Source organism: Microcaecilia unicolor, chromosome 5 (genome assembly GCF_901765095.1).
Source record: "Microcaecilia unicolor chromosome 5, aMicUni1.1, whole genome shotgun sequence".
Lineage (NCBI taxonomy): Eukaryota > Metazoa > Chordata > Amphibia > Gymnophiona > Siphonopidae > Microcaecilia > Microcaecilia unicolor.
The window spans coordinates 2657894-2679003 of NC_044035.1; the positions used below are offsets into that span (position 1 = coordinate 2657894).

At 45.4% G+C, this 21110-nt stretch overlaps 1 protein-coding gene across 1 annotated transcript in view; it reads left to right on the forward strand.

The window, feature by feature from the left end:
- Positions 1–21110, forward strand: part of LOC115471031 (deleted in malignant brain tumors 1 protein-like) — a 141275-nt gene that overhangs the window by 8316 nt on the left and 111849 nt on the right. Inside the window, exons 4-7 of the mRNA XM_030204700.1 lie at positions 7575–7889; positions 9574–9606; positions 11602–11935; positions 16876–17171. Of these exons, the coding sequence (XP_030060560.1) occupies positions 7575–7889; positions 9574–9606; positions 11602–11935; positions 16876–17171 (978 nt within the window). The remainder of the gene's footprint in view (positions 1–7574; positions 7890–9573; positions 9607–11601; positions 11936–16875; positions 17172–21110) is intronic.

Here is a 21110-nt window from a genome sequence, read left to right on the forward strand (position 1 = left end):
TTTCTGCCAGGTACTTGTGACTGGCTTGGCCACTGTTTGGAAATAGGCTACTGGGCTACCTGGACCATTGGTCGAGCCAATATGGCTACTCTTATGTTCTAGCTATATCGATAATAGTAAGCCACTGCTAGACAATAGGGATGTCTTTCACTTCTGTTAACATAGGGAGGGGATGTGGTCACACTTCATTTCTTTCTAACTGCAACCAAAAATTGGAATCCTTTCTACCACCACCAACAGGCTGCTGTCAGCAAAGATGCTGTGGCATAATGTCAACAGTCTGGAAATCGAACTCCTAGATCTTTTAGACATTTCAGTGTCCTAAAAGAAATTCTAGGAGTTTTTGATTTCTATAAGAACTTACTAAGAATGAGATCTGAGAGTAAAAAGAATAATAACCAGCTCCATAACGTCAACCACAGTGCCACACGCAATATCTTATAAGCATTATGTCCACATTAGCAGAAACCGTGTCCGAAGAAGTATTTCTAAACATAATCCCCAGTTATTTAAGTTCAAGAGTTCACCACTTCAAATGGAACCTCGTGTGCAGTGGATATTCAATGGCAAAACCTCTGTTTTTGCCTAGTTTATGGTATCCCCGGGCAGAGACCCAAAATGTCGCAAGAGTGTTACCAAGACTTTTATCACATGTAGTCGCACTTCAAGAGCTTGAATATCCACTTGTGTGCTTATTGTTTTCAATAGGGGTTCAAGGATGAGACTGAGTGCAAGGGGGAAAGGAGACGTACTTGTCTCGCCTCTTTCTTGAGGGAGAAAGAAGCTGTTTCACATCTGATTGTGAATCTAAAATTTGTATCATCTCGACAAAAATGTGACTAAGGTTGAAGCACAATAAAGTTTCAAATATTTCCACCCAGCATAATGAAAAGCCTTTTTGACATCAAGTGACGTCACACAAGCTGGTTCTTGGGCCAGAGTTGCTGCTTGCAAGACAAGGCAAAAGACTTGACTTGTCCACAGCCCTCCGTCCTTGTATAAATCTACTTTGTGGATTATGCACCGAGCCAGGCAGCTAATATTTTAAGCATCTGTTTTACAGAGTCATAGTTCAGTAATGATATAGGCCTGTAATTTTTGTGAGTGTGTGTGTGTGTGTGTGTGGGGGGGGGGGGGTCTCTGCCTCGTTTAGGAAAGACCACTATAACAGCTTCAGAAAATGAACCAGCACTTCTATTGTTAACGTATAAAAGACTGGTATAAGTGTAATAACCTGGGGATCAGCCCAAAGGCACGATAAAACTTGTTGGTTCCCCAGATTTAGTAGGTTGGGATATGTGCCCCTCTCAGGCTCTTTTATATCCTTTTCCAAGGCAAGCACTATCCCCGCCGGCTAAGCTTCTGGGGATCCTCCTCAGAAGGAAGGGATCCCCAGAAGCTTAGCCGGTGGTGGGAGGCGGGACTGGTGGTTGGGAGGCGAGGATAGTGCTGGGCAGACTTGTAAGGTCTTTGCCCTGAAAAAGACAGGTACAAATCAAGGTAAGGTGTACACAAAAAATGACACGTGAGTATATCTTGTTGGGCAGACTGGGTGGACCGTGCAGGTCTTTTTCTGCTGTCATCTACTATGTTCCTATCCTGCTTATAATCGAACGAGAAAAACGCCCAAGTTCCGACCTAAGTCGGGAGATGGACGTTTATCTCACAAAAACGAATAAAGCGGTATAATCGAAAGCCGATTTTGGACGTTTTCAACTGCACTCCGTCGCGGATGCGGACAAAGTTGATGGGGGCGTGTCAGAGGTGTGGCGAAGGTGGAACTGGGGCGTGGTTATCTGCCGAACAGAGATGGGCGCATTTCACCGATAATGGGAAAAAAGTATGCGTTTTTAGCTAGAATTTAGGGCACTTTTCATGGACCCTGTTTTTTTACGAATAAGGCCCCAAAAAGTGCCCTAAATGACCAGATGACCACTGGAGGGAATCGGGGATGACCTCCCCTGACTCCCCAGTGGTCACTAACCCCCTCCCACCACAAAAAATGAAGTTTCACAACTTTTTATTTTCACCCTCAAATGTCATACCTACCTCCCTGGCAGCAGTATGCAGGTCCCTGGAGCAGTTGTTAGGGGGTGCAGTGGACTTCAGGCAGGTGGACCCAGGCCCATCTCCCCCTACCTGTTACAATTGTGCTGCTTAATGCTTATTAGTCGTCCAACCCCCCCAAACCCACTGTACGCACATGTAGGTGCCCCCCTTCACCCCTTAGGGCTATAATAATGGTGTAGACTTGTGGGCAGTGGGTTTTGAGGGGGATTTGGGGGGCTCAACACACAAGGGAAGGGTGCTATACACCTGGGAGCTCTTTTACCTTTTTTTTTGTTTTTGTAAAAGTGCCCCCTAGGGTGCCCGGTTGGTGTCCTGGCATGTGAGGGGGACCAGTGCACTACGAATCCTGGCCCCTCCCACGAACAAATGCCTTGGATTTATTCGTTTTTGAGCTGGGCGTTTTCGGTTTCCATTATCGCTGAAAAACAAAAACGCCCAGCTCAAAAAAAGATAAACATCCATGTTTTTTCGAAAATACGATTCGGTCCGCCCCTTCACGGACCCGTTCTCGGAGATAAACGCCCATGGAGATAGGTGTTTCTGTTCGATTATGCCCCTCCACGTTAAGTAAATCTTGATATTGAATTTTGCATTTCATCACTCACAGTGTTAAATGATGCCAGGTATTATTTCACACCTAGGACTCACTTTTAGAATAATCTCAGGGCTCCCAGTGTCAGATTGGTTTTTACAATATCATCTTTGTCCTTCCACAGTTTCTTCAAGCCCAACGGTACCTGTGGAGTTTGGTGAGTCATTTGTTTCTGCACAGTGACAAGCTATAGACCAGAGGCAGCCCTGGATTAACCATTAAGATGTGCTCAGGGCACCAAGGAAAGGGGGGGGGGGGCACTACACAGTTTATTTGCCCTGGCTGTCATGCACTTAACTCTTTCACTGCCGTCTACCACACCCATTATTCAACATGAGTTTCACTGTTTTTCTAATCTTCATAAATATATACAATGTTTTGTTTCGCATAATAATGATATTTCTCGGCATTTATTGAGTCTTAATGTCTTGTTAGTTAAGCAGCGGAAGAAGGATCAAGGGACACCACTGTTGGGCTATGCTTCATTCAGCCCTGACTGAGGGTAACTTGAAAACAGGCTACAGAAAGAGAAATACTGAGGGACAGGGGAGATATGACAGAGACGTTTAAAGATTTGGCAGGTATTAATGTACAAACGAACCTCTTCCAGAGACAGGGACGCAGAAGAATAAGAGGACATGAATTGAGGTTGCAGGGTGGTGGACTTAGCAGTAACTTCAGGAAATGCATTTTTGGTAGATGCCTGGAATATCCTTCCAGTGGAGGTGGTACAGACAAAACCAGAGATGGAATTCAAAAACAGGCAGGATAATCACAGAGGACCAGGGGCGTAGCTACGTGGGGCCATGTGGGCATGGGCCCCCACAGATTACTCCCTGGCCCACTCTACATTTGACCCTCCCGCCCCGCCCTGCCGCCGCATCAGGTATCTTGTTTGCTGGCGGGGGTCCCCAAACCCCGCCAACTGAAGAGTCTTCTTCAGCGCCGATCGACTCTGGCGCCTTCGTTGTGTGATCATCTGTTTCTGACGCCTTACGTCCTGCACTGTGCATGTAGCCTTGTGCAGGATGTAAGGCGTCAGAAACAGAAGATCACACAATGAAAGCGCTGGAGTCGACCAGCGCTGAAGAAGACTCTTTGGCTGGCGGGGATTGGGGACCCCCACCAGCAAACACGGTACCTGAAGCGGCGGCAGGAGAGGGTCCAAAGTGGCGGGGCGTTCGGCAGCAGGGGGAGGCGGGGGGGTCCAAAGTGGCAGGGGGAGGTGGCTAAATAGTGCCCCCCACCTCGGGCTCTGCCCCCCCCCCCCCCCCCGCCAAGGTCTGGCTATGCTCCTGCAGAGGATCCATATATAGAAAGAGGTTGGAACCAAAGGAAAACCTAAATGACTTTTACACCTTAAACAAGGCACAGAGGGGGAAGGGGTAACATCCACAGAGCATCAGATGCAGCTGAAGTCACCTTATTGGGCGAACGAGATGACCACACAGATTTATTATGTTACTAGTAGCAGGCTTATTTTTGAAAGAGAAGGGCGCCCATCTTTCGACACAAATCGGGAGATGGGCGTCCTTCTCTCAGGGTCACCCAAATCTGCATAATCAAAAGCTGATTTTAGACGTCCCCAACTGCTTCCCGTCGTGGGGACGACCAAAGTTCCCAGGGGCGTGTCGGAGGTGTAGTGACGGCGGGACTGGGGCGTGCCTAACAGATGGGCGTCCTCGAGTGATAATGGAAAAAAGAAGGGCATCCCTGACAAGCACTTGGGTGACTTTACTTGGTCCATTTTTTCTTACGACCAAGCCTCAAAAAGGTGCGCGAACTGACCAGATGACCACCGGAGGAAATTGGGGATGACCTCCCCTGGCTCTCCCAGTGGTGACTAACCCCCTCCCACCCTGAAAAAAACAACTTTAAAAACTTTTTTTGGCAGCCTGAAATGTCATACGTAGGTCCATCGCAGCAGTATGGAGGTCCCTGGAGGTGGTGGTGGTGGTGGGGGGGGGGGGGCTATGTGTGTTTCAGTGGAGGCATAGCGAAGGTGTGGACATCCTTCTTTCAAACATTTTGGACGTCCTGAACTGAACCCCCCCCCCCCCCCCCCCCCACACACACACACACAGGGATGGCCAAATTTCAAGGGACTGGAGGAGTAGCCTAGTGGTTAGAGTACTGGTCTTGTAATCCAGAGGTGGCTGGTTCAAATCCCACTGCTGCTACTTGTGATCCAAAATCCAAATAAATAAAGAGGATGCATCGCAGAGGCATGGATGTCCTTCTCACAGAAACATCTACATTTTGGACACCGACGGAGGCATAGTGGAAAAAAGACGTCCCTGGTGAGCACTCGGATGTTTTCACCTGGACTTGTATTTTTCTAAGGTTGTAGATGGCTATTATGCACGTAGCTTGTCTGCATGTGTGAAGCCGTCTTTGGCATGCACAGAGCAGCCACGCATAATGCTTGGCTGCTCTGCAATGACTTCCCCTCCTTAGGAAGGAAATTGTGTGCAAATGAGCTAACAGCGAGCAGCTCATTTGCATGCGATTTCCTTCATGCATGCCCGTTCCTTTCCGATTCGCTAAGGGATCAGTAAGGGAAGGGCTATTTCCGTTCAGTTAGTGCATCTGGCTGAAGGTAAGGGAGCTATGTACCTGGGAGCAATTTGTGAAGTCCACTGCAGTGCCCCCTAGGGTGCCCGGTTGGTGTCCTGGCATGTCACTACAAATGCTGGCTCCTCCCACAACCAAATGGCTTGGATTTGGTCGTTTCTGAGATGGGCGTCCTCACTTTTCATTATCGCTGAAAATCAGAAACGACCAAGTCCTGGGGACGACCATCTCTAAGGTCAACCTAAATTTGCTGATTTGGGCGTCCCTGACTGTATTATCGAAACGAAAGATGGACGCCCATCTTGTTTCGATAATAGCGGTTTCCCCGCCCCTTCGTCGGGACGTCCTTAGAGATGTGCGCCCTTAGAGATGGTCATCCCCGTTCGATTATGCCCCTCCCCGGGGCTCATTTTCAAAGCTCTTAGACTTACAGAGTTCCATAGCTTACTGTGCAACTTTGTAAGTCTAAGTGCTTTGAAAAATGCAACTTTGTAAGTCTTAGTGCTTTGAAAATATGCCTCTGCATCTGTTGGCAGTGGAAAGTGGCAAAAGCTGAAGCAGCTATGAGAGAGCTTCAGCTGATTTGATGGGTCCCACATTATAATGGTACAGCATTGAATTTAACCATTTGGATAAGACAGTTTCCTCCAAAGATAAGTTGAAAACCTAGTTGTTTATCTCAAATTTTTAAGATTTAAAATTTTTCTTAATAAAAAGTTGTTAAAATAAGACTTAAAAGGTTATTTAAAAAGCTTTTAACATTGATAAAAGGCAATCGATTATTGAGACGTTGAGATGAATGGAGTTTTTTTGAGGACCTGTGATGGTGCTTTTTGAGATGTTCTGATTACACTGAGGTCCTTTTTCTCCATTATTTTTAAGTTGAGAAAACTGTTGAATGTTTTGTTTTGTCAGTGGAGGAAGGAAAGTTCAGATATTTAATGACTGTTAATCTTCCCTATTCTAACAGTGTTTGGAAATTTAGAAACCATTATTAGCAAGGTAGTGTTAGGAAAGCCATTGCAGGTCTCTGGCTGTGAATTACGCCTTGGGACCCTGATGGATACCTGTTCTGTCCTCTGACAGCTTTGCTCTAGTTTATAACGTGATTCTAAAATGTGTGTAATGCTTTTACTGTTATTCTAATTTCTAAGGACCTTTACTGTTGTAGTTTCCTCAGCAAAGATATGTGAGCAAGGCATTGTGTGTAATGTAGTTCACAGGCAATGCAACCACACTTGTCTGTCTGATTAAGAACGGTTACCATTGGTTGTGAGGCTGCCCAGACCTCTTTTCTCTCTCAGCCAAGCCTGGTTCCTGTGTCTACTTGCTATCATTTCCTGTTTAGTCTTACTATCTCTGTCCTGAGAGGTCAGCCAGGTATGACCTTTCCCTCCAATCGAGAGCTGTCCTCTAGGACCACCCCTTGCTACCCGATGGCAGGCTCTGTCCCCATTGGTCTCTATCTGCTCCTCCCTGAGCCTGTGTGAGGCTCAACACCTCTTTGTCCCTTCAGCCATGAGGCATTCACCATCTTGCTAGAGACATGGGGGATGCACCATCTTGCCCCAGACAGTTCTGTCCTGCTGAAACTCCCTGCTAGGGTTACCATATGGCTCCAGAAAAAGGAGGACGGATTGAGCCAGCCGGGTTTTACTTCCATTGCTTTGAAAGGCAATGGAAGTAAAACCCGGCTGGCTCAATCCGTCCTCCTTTTTCTGGAGCCATATGGTAACCCTACCTGCAACGAACTTGGTTTTTTTTACCTTGAAAATATCTCCTCCCTAATGAGATATCGCACATTCCAGTCACCCAGCTTTGAACCACTTCTATCTGCCCAACTATTTCTCACTTGCAAAAAAGCTACCTCTCCTCAGATCTCCACCTCCAACAGCTCTCAGATTATGGAGTCTCTGTGCCCTGGAGCAGCACTTCTGAACATCTGTCTGTGAGTAAATTATCTGTGATTTATTCAAATAATAGAGACTTCAGGTGTGATTGGTGTGCCACGGTTATATTTCAAGATATCATAGTAACAAGTCTATGAGAGTCTGAATAATAACCACAACCTGGATTGACCACTTTCAGAGCAGGATCTAGACTGCCCCAATTTGACTACCCCTACTTGACTGACTGTACACATGTCCTTTAGATTGTAAGCTCTTTGAGCAGGGACTGTCCTATGTTAAATTGTACAGCGCTGCGTAACCCTAGTAGCGCTTTAGAAATGTTAAATAGTAGTAGTAGTAGTAGGATGCAGGGCTCAGGAGACCTTTCGCCTGACTCAGTATGATTGTTCTTATGGCCTATGACCTGCTGTTTTCTTCCTGTATTTCAGAATTTGTGGCACTGAGGCTTGCTGATGGAAAGAACAAATGTGAGGGCCGTGTCGAACTCTTTCTTGACAGAGTATTTGGGATGGTTTGTAGCAGCGGATGGAATATGAGTGATGCCGCAGTTGTTTGCAGGCAGCTCGGCTGTGGCCCACCTCTTTCTCCTCCAGAAGTAACCAGTTTTGGTTCAAGCAGTGGACACTTTATCCTCCAAGAGGTGCAATGCGCTGGGACTGAATCATCTATTTGGGAATGCTCTTATAATAGCTCCTCAACAGTTGTCTGTGATCAGGGGACGGCAGCTGTGGTCATCTGCTCAGGTACATAAGTATTGCCATACTGGGACAGACCAAGGGTCCATCAAGCCCAGCATACTGTTTCCAACAGTGGCCAATCCAGGTCACAAATACCTGGCAAAATTCCAAAAAAGTACAAAACATTTTATGCTGCTTATCCCAGAAATAAGCAGTGGATTTTCCCAAGTCAATTTAATAATGGTCTATGGACTTTTCCTTTAGGAAGCCGGCCAAACCTTTTTAAAACTCTGCTAAGCTAACCGCCTTTACCACATTCTCTGGTACCGAATTCCAGAGTTTAATTACACGTTGAGTGAAGAAACATTTTCTCCAATTTGTATTAAATTTACTACTTTGTAGCTTCATCGCATGCCCCCTAGTCCTAGTATTTTTGGAAAGAGTAATCAAGCGATTCACGTCTACCCATTCCACTCCACTCATTATTTTATAGACCTCTATCATATCTCCCTTCAGCCAAGGAGCAGCATTGGAAACTGAACCCAGTTCCCCAGGTTCTCAGGCCACTGCATTTAACCATTAGGCTACTCCTTGACTCCTCCTTCACCCACATAAAATCTTTTGATTGGTGCCTCCTTACTGGGAATCTGAGTAAGAAAAAGCCAGGATTTCAGCTGGAGAAGCCCCTTAAAATTGTGTGCGTTCTTCAATGGGGCTGGAGCCACAGTCAGAGCAAGGCAGCTGAAATACGTCTACAATTTCACTCTCAAATGCCGACATGGTCTTTACTCCGTAGCACCACCTGACCAGCATTTCACTTCAAAAATGCGAAGTCCAAGCTAAGCAGAGAGACTTAAATTTTTCAAAGACATTCTCTCAGCATCCCAGGCCGAAATTGTTCTGGTCTTGGTTTTTCATTTAGGACATAGAACATACCCTGGCCCAAACTGGCAAGTATCTAAAACACCAAGTCTGCATTTCAGTAAAGTTAGATCCGTTTCACCCCCAGTTTTCTTGCCTCACCATATCTTCTCCTCACCAATATACCTTTTCTGGCCTTAGCTGCATCCCCATGAAGTTTACTGTGAGTTATAAACCAATTATCAGAAGCAGGGTCTGCTGCACATCTTAAAAGAGATATGAAATCAGGTATGCAGACTTTTCAGTGACAAATGGTAAAAACCCACATACATCTTGAAATGCATTTCCTATCCATTAAACATTGTAGGAAGGGTTTGGATGTCACATATAGGTTATATAGAGAACAGCTGAATTTTGGTGCTTCCTGTCACTGTTCCCTCTAAGCTGAGTGGGAGTCCTCCATCCAGTGGGGGGCGTTGTTTCACTTTCACATTTCCAATACTGAGGGACCAGCAAGCTCTGCAGGACTCCAGGGAACCTGCTTGTCCCTAGCAATTGCAAACACAATATTAAGGCACTGCCCCTCGCAGGCGGCAATGCGGTTGGAGGAACGCCTGCTCAGCTTAGCGGGAACAGTGCTTCCTGTGTACTTTTAAAGCCCTGCTGCTTTTTAAATGCATAAAATTCAGTGATTTGAATGGCCAGAATTTATCTGCCCTTTGCAGAAAACAAAGAAAAACATGTGGTTGAATCTTTAGACATTATTTTTAGTTCTTCACAGTTTGCTTTTTGTGAACGAAGCTCTTCAGAATCACTTTCTGTTTGAACTTTTTCTGAGATATGTACGGTTCATCGTGGTGATAATAGTGTCTCCTGTTTTCTGTTCCAGACGTGTCTGAATACTCAATAGCCAGAGACGCTGGTAAGTGGGTCCGCACTGATAAATGTTTCAGTATAAGCAGAGGTGTGCTGGTAAATTTTTAACAACGGGCTCTCTCTCTCTCTCTCTCTCTCTGGGCATAGCCAGCCCTGCAATTTGGGGGAGGGGGGCGGGGCATTGGTGGACTGGAGGGACAACGCATGCCCCTCTCTCTCCACCTCATATAGGCATGCTATGGACTGCCACCACACCCCACTTCTTGTTTCTGGCTCTGAGCAGCAAGCTGGGACTTCTTGCACATGCAGGAGAAGTCCCAGCCTGCTGCTCAGAGCTGGAAATCAGGAGCGGGGAGCAGCAGCAGTCTATTCACTTGGCTGGCGAAGCTCAGCATTTCCACCAGCAAAGTAAAAGAGAATTGAGATGGGGGCCCGAGGGTTAAAGTAGCCATGGAGGGCCTACTTTAACAACCAGCTCCCAAAATTCTTCAAAATTTAACAAACGGCTCTCGTGAGCGCCTGCTCCAGCACACCACTGAGTATAAGCGAACTTTCACTGTCTTCATTGTACTGAACACTTTCTTCTTGGGCTGACTAATAGCATTCGGTTAATTCTTAACAGCGGTTGTGATGCCCTTGTTATATCTCTCAGTCTCTCTGGTTCTCCACTCTCTTCTTCACCATATGGCAGACCTAAATTTTCATGGGTGTTGCTGTCTCTGGGATCCACTTATTTTTATTTTATTGCATTTGTATCCCACATTTTCCCCACCTATTTGCGGGCTCAGTGTGGCTTACAATACATTATCTTTATCTCACTAATTACTCCTTTCTTCTGCCTCCTCACACTGGTCTCTGATCTGTCTCAGGGTTCAATACTAGAGACTGTTCAACACATTTCTCTCCCCACTAGCTTTGCTGATTCAGTCCTAGGCTTTACCCTTCTCTATCTAAACTGATGATACAACTTCTGACCTACCACATTCCTCTTCTGGCACCATGGCTACCACTTCCTCATGTGACCCCCCTTAGATTCAATATAGATAATGCGGGATATAAATTTGATTGATAAATAAATAAATGTATGTCTGGAGAAGGTCTCAGACTGGCTGTCTGCCAACTACATGAAACTGGACCCTTTGAGATCTGATTCTATTTCTTTATTCACCCAACTACATCCTCTTTCCCACCCACCACCCAGGATTCTGTCTCTGTCCCTTTTAGAGATTTTTAAAATCCTTTCACTCGTCCTTGACAAAACATTTTCCTTCCATAAAGAGATTGCTAATGTTGTCTCTGGAAGCTTTTTGAAAATAAGACACATCCGTTCACTTTACCCTGTTCTCAGTTTATCTCCCCAAGGATTCTCCTGCTGTCTTTGGTAATGTCTAAGACAGATTATTGTATCTCTTCTATCGAAGCTTGCAACTAACTCAAATCAGACAGCAAAGGTCAGCCCAAACACTGCTGTTGTTATATGCCGGTACTTTCTCTGTCCATAGAGGGCTCACAATCTATTTTTATACCTGGGGCAATGGAGGGTTACGGGATCCTTTTACAAAGCCGCTGTAAAAGGTGGTCTGCAGTAACGTGAGTGCATCTTTTAGGCATGTGCTGGACCATTGTTAACCGTGGCTGGGAAAAATTTGGCTCTTTTTTTTTTAAAAATGGGTCTGCGCTAATATTAAAACTAACGTTCGCCTACTTACAGCCTCAGCCCTTACTCCACCCACTGACCCAACGGTAAGGGCTCATGTGCTATCCATGCAGTAACCACGCAGCGTGCACCAACATGGGCGAGCTGCACATTACCGCCAGGAAATTATTTTCAACTGCAGGATTCGGCACAGGCCAAAATTGGAATTACCGCCAGGCACACAGAGTGACGATTGGGTGCCCCGCTACCTGCACGTTAGCCCTCCTGCACCTTTCTAAAAGGGTCCCTAACTGACTTGCCCAGGGTCACAAGGAATCAGAGTGGGACTCAAAACCCCGGGTTCTCAATCCACTCACTAATCATTACTCTTGTTTGTGATTTTAGAGTCTTGGCTACATTTGCGCTTGGCCGATGGTGAGAACAGCTGTGCAGGCCGTGTGGAAATTTTCTACAATGGAGAATGGGGGACAGTGTGTGATGATGACTGGGATATAACTGATGCTGAGGTGGTGTGTAGACAGCTGGACTGTGGAGCAGCTCAATCAGCTCTTGAAGGAGCCTATTTTGGGGAAGGAAATGGGAGTATTTTGCTGGATGATGTGTACTGTGCAGGCAATGAATCCTACATCTGGCAGTGTCCACACAGTGGGTGGAAGAATCACAACTGTGACCATTATGAAATTGCCAGCGTTATCTGCTCAGGTACTTTCTCATCTTTTCTATAATCTAATGATCATGACACCAGAAGTAACTTTCATCAGAACAGGTTTAAACCTGCCCCACTTTCACCTGGTAGGAAGCAGAGGGTGAGACCTGATAACCTCTGGGTAAGGAAGTGCGATGTTGCTACACAGCCTCCATGGATCCGTTAAAGCTGCAGGAGCTTCTTGCATAGTGAACTTTTCATGCACTTTCTCCGTTTGTCTCTGAAAGGGAGAGGGATCTGGATTTAGCTCACACAGTGCAAGTTACTGTCAGGTTCGGTAGATATTTTTCTGTGCCAGAGGGCTTAAAACCTACACCCCCCCCCCCCCCCCCCCGATTTTCAGCCTGTGTTTTAAACACTGGTCACTGCAGGTTTTCTATACCTCATATTCAGCACAGGCCTGTACCCATAAGAATGTAAGAATAGATAATAGATTAACCTTGAGTTCTCAACCAACTCACCTCCAACTCTCCTTCCCCCAGTCCATTCTTTCAACTCTCCTCCAACCCCTGCTTCCTTTTCTTCCTTTTCTGAAATCACTGAAGAGGAAACTGCACATTTCCTTTCCTCCTGTAAACTGACTACCTGTTCCTCTGATGCTGTTCCCACCCACCTACTCAGCCTCATTATCTCTCCTACTATCTTTCCTTCTATCTGTCATGTCCTCAATCTTTCACTTTCCACTGCAACTGTTCCTGATGCCTTCAAACATGCCACAGGGCCGCTGAGAGACACAGCTGGGTCTGGAGCAGGACTGGCCCACCGCACTTGCCCCACCAGGACACCCACGCCCATAGGCGCCCCGTATAAGAGGCTTGGGGAGGCAATCGTCGATTTCCGCTTGTGGTGCAGCCCACCCTCCCGCCCCGCGCATTCTCATCTTTTATTTCCGTGGCAGCGACGTCAATGAAGAAAAAGACTACAGGCTCGCTGCCAGCTTCTCCCTTCTCTCTGCACACAGTGTCCCGCTCTCGTGGAAACAGGAAATGCATCACCGCAGAAGGCGGGACACTGTGTGCAGAGAGAAGGGAGTAGCTGGCGGCGAGCCTGTAGTCTTTTTCTTCATTGACGTCGCTGCCACGGAGCGTATGGAGGTAAGCTCCGCCCCCTTTAGCCTCCCCAAACAGTTGGGCTACCGACCGTCTATGCCCACGCCCCCATACCTTTCTGTCTCTGAGTCACTGTGTGCCGGGAGTTGGGAACCCAGATGATTGCATTCATGCATATCGCATTAATTGTAGTCATTTGTGTCCTGGGCAGCACCCAGGAGCAGGAGAGGACAAACCTGGAAGCAGGCAGGAAGAAGCTTGCTGGTGCTTGGTCCAAGCCCGGGACCCTCTTGGAGGCTGGGCCTGGAGAATTGTGCCTCCCCCCCCCCCCCCCCCCCCCCCGCCATCCCCTCCTCTCGATGGCCCTGACATGCCATAGTTACCTCACTCCTCAAAAAATCTTCATTGGACCTTCCTCCCCTTCCAGCTATCGTCCCATCTCCCTCCTCCCTTTCTTATCCAAGATACTTGAATGGGCTTTATAATCCAAGGCTGCTCCTGATGACTTTGATCTCAATCCACTTTCTTAAGGATCAGACCTCCCTTTCTACCCTCCTTCCAGCGATATACCTCTCAGGGCTACACCTTGGCCTTGAACAGGCTTCCTTGCTCAACTCCTGCTCCCAGGCTGGGTTCCCCTCACTCACCTGCAGCTCCTCTCACCCTCTCAGTTTCTGCTCTTAGGTGCAGGAATCATCTTTAATTCTAGCCCTAGTTTATTCTGCCTTTCCAGGATACCCCCTCTCCTCCTAGGGTCCTGGTGGGGATGAAGGCAACCAAAGACCAGAACTTTTATTACCTTCACTTACTTTTAACAGACCCTTTTAACAAACCCATTTTCTCTGTGCAAATTATTTCACACATCCCTTGGGCTGGGCTCTCCTCCCCCCCCCCCCCCCCCCAGTGACATCCCACGTGCTCCCCCCAGGGAAAAATCACAATACGTAGGGGGCTCCTGCCAATTCCTGCCAGATTAGCGCCACACTAGAAATTACGGAATTGTTTTCTGTAGTGCCGGACATGGCGGCCATGTTGGACCAGTGGTAGTTCCGAGTTGCCATGGGCAACCTTTTAGTAAAAGGGCCCCTTAGCAATCCCCATATAATAGGGGATTACATGTATCTGCCCCATCTTCTCCTCCATTTCCCCAGAATCTGTCTAGAATCTGTCCCTGCTTCCCATCTACCCTCCCTTCCCAAATATCTGCCCAATCTCTCCCTGCCTCCCTCCCTCCTCTTCCCCTTTTCTCATTATTTTTATTGCAGAATTTCGTTATAACAACCCAGGATTTTGAGTTTTAGAAGGTAGAAAACACACACGTGCTCAAAATGTTTTCCACAGTTAATTAAGTTGTTTTGCTTCCATTTTTCATCATTTTTCATTTTATATCACCCTGTCTTTCTTGGTATCTATCCCCCTCCCCTTCAAGTTTCCATACTTCACTGTTAACCTAGGATACAGTCTGCAGACACGACAACTCGAGGGCAAACCTCTGGGGCAGAAACTTGTTACTTCTGAGTTTGTGCTTTGTGAGATCAGGAAGAGGACGTGTAGGCCAGAGAGACCTGGAACATGAGTTTCTGTGTCTGCAGAGCAGATAATGCAGAGTGGCAGCTGCTAGTCCTGTAGACTCACTGTAATGAACTTCCTTACTCTGCTGCCTTGGGTGGGAATTCCTTGCTGTTGCACAGGGTCAGCAGAAGGTGAATTCCCAATGCAGGAGACTTAACAGATCTGTGTCTTCCCAGAGGACCACAGAACTGACTTGGATAAGGACTGATATATGACAAGCGATTATACTTTGTCTGGCAGCTGGGATGTTGCTCTAGCTGTATACGGCAGGAAAACAGAAGAACAGTAACCCTTGTAGACGTACAAACCAAACAGTCATAACAAGGGTGACTAAAGAAAGAGCAGCAGACGATGTCCGAACCAACGTCTTTATTATATCATCCAAGACTCGATACGAATCGTGTTTTGGCCAACAAAGGCCTTCCTCAGGAGTCTATAAACACAAATATGCAAATTAAAATCAAAATAAATATAAGTAAAACATATATATAAAAGACTGTTTTTCAATTGACACAGTATAAATATAGAAATAAATGTGTGTATGGGTGTGGTACAAAAAATAACAAAGATTAAAAAATAGTAATGTAGTATATGTTTTACTTACATTTCTATTGATTTTAATTTGCATATTTGTGTTTATAGACTCCTGAGGAAGGCCTTTGTGTCGAGTCTTGGATGATGCAATAAAGACGTTGGTTCGGACATCGTCTGCTGCTCTCTCTTTAGTCATCCTTGTTGCGACTGTTTGTTTTGTGTGTCTCTAGCTGTGTAGACACAAATAGCTGGGCTGACTGAATGTTAATTGGTCATTTTTTCCCTATCTATTATGTTACCATGTGAACCTAATGTACATTCTTTTGTATTTTCATCTGAACAGCCTCTGAATTCTCAACTGCTGAACCAAGAGGTAATTTCAAGTCCTCCTATGATGTGATATAATGTTCATTTTAAGCTGGAGTTGGAGCTAATATGTGGATCAGGCACTTTAGTCTCACCCCACTCACACCCTTAATCACAGAAATATGTATACCATACATAATGCCCTTTTAACCTCCCGCGGTCTCCTTCCAATGTCTCAAGGTTTGATCCCAGTGTTTATATTCCTTAACAACACTCCGATTGTCTTGTATAACTCTTCACAATGCAATCCATAACAAGTTGTAACAAATTGTAATTCCATCATTCATATCGCATTGTAAGGCACACTGAACCCGCAAAAAGGTGGGAAAATGTGGGATACAAATGCAATAAATAAATAAATAAATAAAAGCAAGGGAATTGCCAAAAGTGCTATATCACCTCATCTTTATCAGATAGGTGAACCTCTCACCAATTGCTCGTTCTACATAAGTACATAAGTAATGCCACACCGGGAAAAGACCAAGGGTCCATCGAGCCCAGCATCCTGTCCAAGACAGCGGCCAATCCAGGCCAAGGGCACCTGGCAAGCTTCCCAAACGTACAAACATTCTATACATGTTATTCCTGGGATTTTGGATTTTTCCAAGTCTGTTTAGTAGCGGTTTATGGACTTGTCGTTTAGGAAACCGTCTAACCCCCTTTTAAACTCTGCCAAGCTAGAAGGAAGCTCTGGGTACAGACTTCAGGAGGCAGCCGTCACCTTGTTACAGTCACAACTCCTGGGATACAGGGTTTGTGGGACGGAACCAGCAAGCACGGGGGTCTCTGGCTTTGAGGCGTAGCCTAATAGTTAATATGAGGAAAACCCAGTTCAAAGCCCACTGCAGCTCCTTGTGATCTTGGGCAAGTTATTTAACCTTCCATTGCCTCAGATAGAAGCCCTCCAGGGACAGGAAAATACCTTTATCCGCATGTTTATTTTCACCTTCAAAAACAATGAAGCTATTTGGTGAGGCAAGACTTCCCTCAGCTGAATCCATGTTGACTAAGTCCCGTTAAAGTATGTTTGTCTATGTTTTCAGTGATTTTGTTCTTAAATTGTTTCTACCATTTTGCCCAGCGTTGATGTCAGGGTTATCAGCCAGTAGTATCCCAAAGAAACCATTAAAAAAAATTGATGTTACATTGATGTCCTTCCAATCGTAAGGTGCTGCAGATGGTTTGTGAGGGCTCCGTCTCTCCAGAAACTGCGAACACTGATTCTGCAGCACCACCAACCCTACCCATTCCAAGGGGTAGAAGCTGGGATTGATTAGTAAGAAAAGTCAGGTCTCCTGTATGGCAGCATGCCACACTACCGTTGATCGACAGGAAAACTCATCCAAACTGTGAAGTTTATGCAACTAAAGGCATTGTACAGTCTACAATTACTAACGTTCATTTTCTTGCTGTGTCTTTAGCATCTGTTCCAGATCTACGGCTGTCTGGTGGGAAGAATAGATGTCAAGGTCGTGTAGAGGTTAACCGTGAGGGAGCTTGGGTATCAGTATGTGGTACTGGATGGGACCTGAGTGATGCCAGAGTTGTGTGCAGACAGCTGGGCTGTGGAGTAGCTGGTATTTCAAGTGATTTTGGGCCTGGCAATGGAAGTATCCTTCTGGAGGAGTTCCAATGTAAAGGAAACGAATCGTTACTGTGGGAGTGTCATTACCTTAAGACAGACCCAAAGAGCTGTGAGAATCAGGAAGCTGATGTCACCTGCTTAGGTATTTTCTCTTTTCTTCTCCAATGTAAAGGGAGAGATCATTCAGGGGAAATCATATAAATCATTTTGTTTCACAGTCAGAAAACTGTTATTATCATTTATTATGAAATCGTGTGGCTGAAATGCAAATACAAAAATGCATTTTGACACAAAACCTAAGGAAGCAGCAATGGGACAGTGAGGCTGAGTTTTTTTTTTTTCTTCTTTTAATTAAAACATCAAGATGAAAAGGGAACAACACAGCTGAAGCAGGCGGAACCCAGGCACCCAACTTCCGTATTCCCCAAATCACTAACCTTCCTTTTACCTTATGTCATTGGTGTTCAGCCCTTACACACGAAATGAGTTACGCTTGAGTCCACGGATGATAAGAAAAGTGATTTATTAAGGCTGCAGCGTTATAACAACTCATCTTAACAATGTCAAGGAATAATCAATCATTGTTATAACTTCGATCCCTAAACTAACCTAAGAACAACAAACAGGTCTGCTAGCCTTTGAGACACACAGCTTGGCCTAGACCATATCCATATGTCGTACATAAGAATAGCCATACTGGGTCAGACCAGTGGACCATCCAGCCCAGTATCCTGCTTCCAATAGTGGCCAATCCAGGTCACAAGTACCTGGCAGAAACCCAAAGAGTAGCAACATTCCATGTAGAATCTCAAATAACAACAACATTCCAGAATCCCAAACAAATAACAAAATTCCGGAATCCCAAATAGTAGCAACATTCCATGCTATCAATCCCAGGGCAAGCAGTGGCTACCCCCATGTCTGTCTCAATAGCAGACTATGGACTTTTCCTCCAGGAACTTGTACAAACCTATTCTAAACGCAGATACATCCTCCGGCACTGAGTTCCCTATTCTTTGAGTGAAAAAATATTTCCTCCTATAGGAACAAAATGGGCCCTGCTGCAAATAACCCCAGTAAAAGACCCCCTTTAATGGATAGATCTGAATATCAGAGCTGTGTGGCTAAGGTTTTACATACACCCCCTCCCCCCCATCCCACGATAAATAGCTTTCAAATGATGGACACTGTGAATGATTAATTCCTGAGGTTATCTGTGCAGTGTTTCTCTGTTTCCTGTAATGTCTTGCTCAGGCCCAGTGGTCAGATATAACTGGTGCAGTGTGAGTAAGGGATACTCCATGCTGGAGACAGGCCTCTTCCGTAGGAAAGTGTTGGCGCTGTGCTCGGGGCTGCTTGACCCAAATACTCGGAATCACTAGAATAATAATTACAATGTGTTTGAAGTCATTTCTCTGTTATGCTCTAGGCCTGACTGTTTCTGCTCCCTTGGTCTTCAAATGTAACCTCCCCCTCCCTCACCCATATACTGCAGCTAAATCTAGGCAGCTATGAGCTAAGATTTTGCCACAGTCCAGTACATGTCTGTAGTGTATTCTCCGGCCCCAGCTGAATTTCAGCCCGTGTGTGTGTAAAATATACATTACTTTCTGTTACCGATTTTTTATTTTTTTAAATAAATGTATGTTAATATTTTTCCTTCTCTTTAGCAGTTTCTCCGTTCTCAGTCCCTAGATACACTGGTAAGTGAAGACTTTTGTACACTTTGCATCTTGAATTGTGGAAGTCGTTTGCCTGTTACTAAACCTGGCTATAATTCCATGTAACATAGTAACATAGTAGATGACGGCAGAAAAAGACCTGCACGGTCCATCCAGTCTGCCCAACAAGATAAACTCATATGTGCTACTTTTTGTGTATACCTTACCTTGATTTGTATCTGCCATTTTCAGGGCACAGACCGTATAAGTCTGCCCAGCACTAGCCCCACCTCCCAGCCACTAGCCCCGCATCCCAACCACCAGTCCCGCCTCCCACCACCGGCTCTGCCACCCAATCTCCACTAAGCTTCCGTGGATCCATTCCTTCTAAACAGGATTCCTTTATGCTTATCCCACGCATGTTTGAATTCCGTTACCGTTTTCATTTCCATCACCTCCCGTGGGAGGGCATTCCAAGCATCCACTACTCTCTCCGTGAAAAAATACTTCCTGACATTTTTCTTGAGTCTGCCCCCCTTCAATCTCATTTCACGTCTTCTCGTTCTTCCGCCTTCCCATCTCCGGAAAAGGTTCCTTTGCGGATTAATACCTTTCAAATATTTGAATGTCTGTATCATATCACCCCTGTTTCTCCTTTCCTTCAGAGTATACATGTTCAGGTCAGCAAGTCTCTCCTCATACGTCTTGTAATGCAAATCCCATACCATTCTTGTAGCTTTTCTTTGCACCGCTTCAATTCTTTTTACATCCTTAGCAAGATACGGCCTCCAAAACTGAACACAATACTCCATGTGGGGCCTCACCAATGACTTATACAGGGGCATCAACACCCCCTTCCTTCTGCTGATCACACCTCTCTCTATACAGCCTAACAACCTTCTAGCTATGGCCACCACCTTGTCACACTGTTTCGTCGCCTTCAAATCCTCAGATACTATCACCCCAAGATCCCTCTCCCTGTCTGTACCTATCAGACTCTCACCACCTAACACATACGTCTCCCATGGATTTCTATTCCCTAAGTGCATCACTTTGCATTTCTTCACATTGAATTTTAATTGCCAAACCTTAGACCATTCTTCTACCTTCCGCAGATCCTTTTTCATGTTTTCCACTCCCTCCCGGGTGTCCACTCTGTAACAAATCTTAGTATCGTCCGCAAAAAGGCAAACTTTACCTTCTAACCCTTCGGCAACGTCACTCACAAATATACTGAACAGAATCGGCCCCAGCACCGAGCCATTAGTACCGGACTCTTATCCAGATACTTGTCAATAAGGTACTTAATAGAACAGGCTGCCAAATGTAGGCATCTCCACTTAAAAGGTTGCTAAATTAGATTAGTTGAGGGCTGAGAGTCCCAGAGCTTCAGCAACACACAACCGCCCTGCTCAGTGCATCACGTGGCCCCCCTCTCCAAGTCAATTTAATAATGATCTGTGGACTTTTCCTTTAGGAAGCCGGCCAGACCTTTTTTAAACCCCGCTAAGCTAATCTCCTTTATCACATTCTCTGGCAACGAATTCCAGAGTTAAATTACACATTGAGTGAAGAAGAATTTTCTCCAATTTGTATTAAATTTACTACTTTGTAGCTTCATCGCATGCCCCCTAGTATTTTTGGAAAGAGTAAACAAATGATTTACATCTACCCATTCCACTCATTATTTTATAGACCTCTGTCATATCTCCTCTCAGCCGTCTTTTCTCCAAGCTGAAGAGCCCTAGATGCTTCAGCCTTTCCTCATAAGGAAGTTGTCCCATCCCTCATTTCCTTTATCATTTTCGTCACTCTTCTCTGTACGTTTTCTAATTCCAATATATCTTTTTTGATATGCGTTTTGCATTTTGTTTGCTAGAAAGTTGTGATTTCACCCTATATCTGGAAAAGAAAATAAGATGATACCTTTTTTATTGGACATAACTTAATACATTTCTTGATTAGCTTTCGAAGGTTGCCCTTCTTCCTCAGATCGGAAATAAGCAAATGTGGTAGCAGATAGTATATATAAGAGAAACATCAAAGCATTACTTTGACAGTCTGACAGGGTGGGAGGATGGGGGTGGGTCGGAGGTATGCATGGGGACATCAACGCATATCATTGATATTCTAACAGGATGGGTGTGGATAGGTGAGGGGTGGGGTGATCAACAGAGAAATACAGCTTTATGGTTTATAATAGGCTAGGAACCCCAGATCCTTGTTAAGTCCTTTCTGTTGGGTGTTAAAATATTCAATCATTCTGACTTCAAAGGTCTTACGAATTAAGAGGATACCTTTTTTATTGGACATAACTTAATACATTTCTTGATTAGCTTTCGAAGGTTGCCCTTCTTCCTCAGATCGGAAATAAGCAAATGTGCTAGCTGACAGTGTATATAAGTGAAAACATTCAAGCA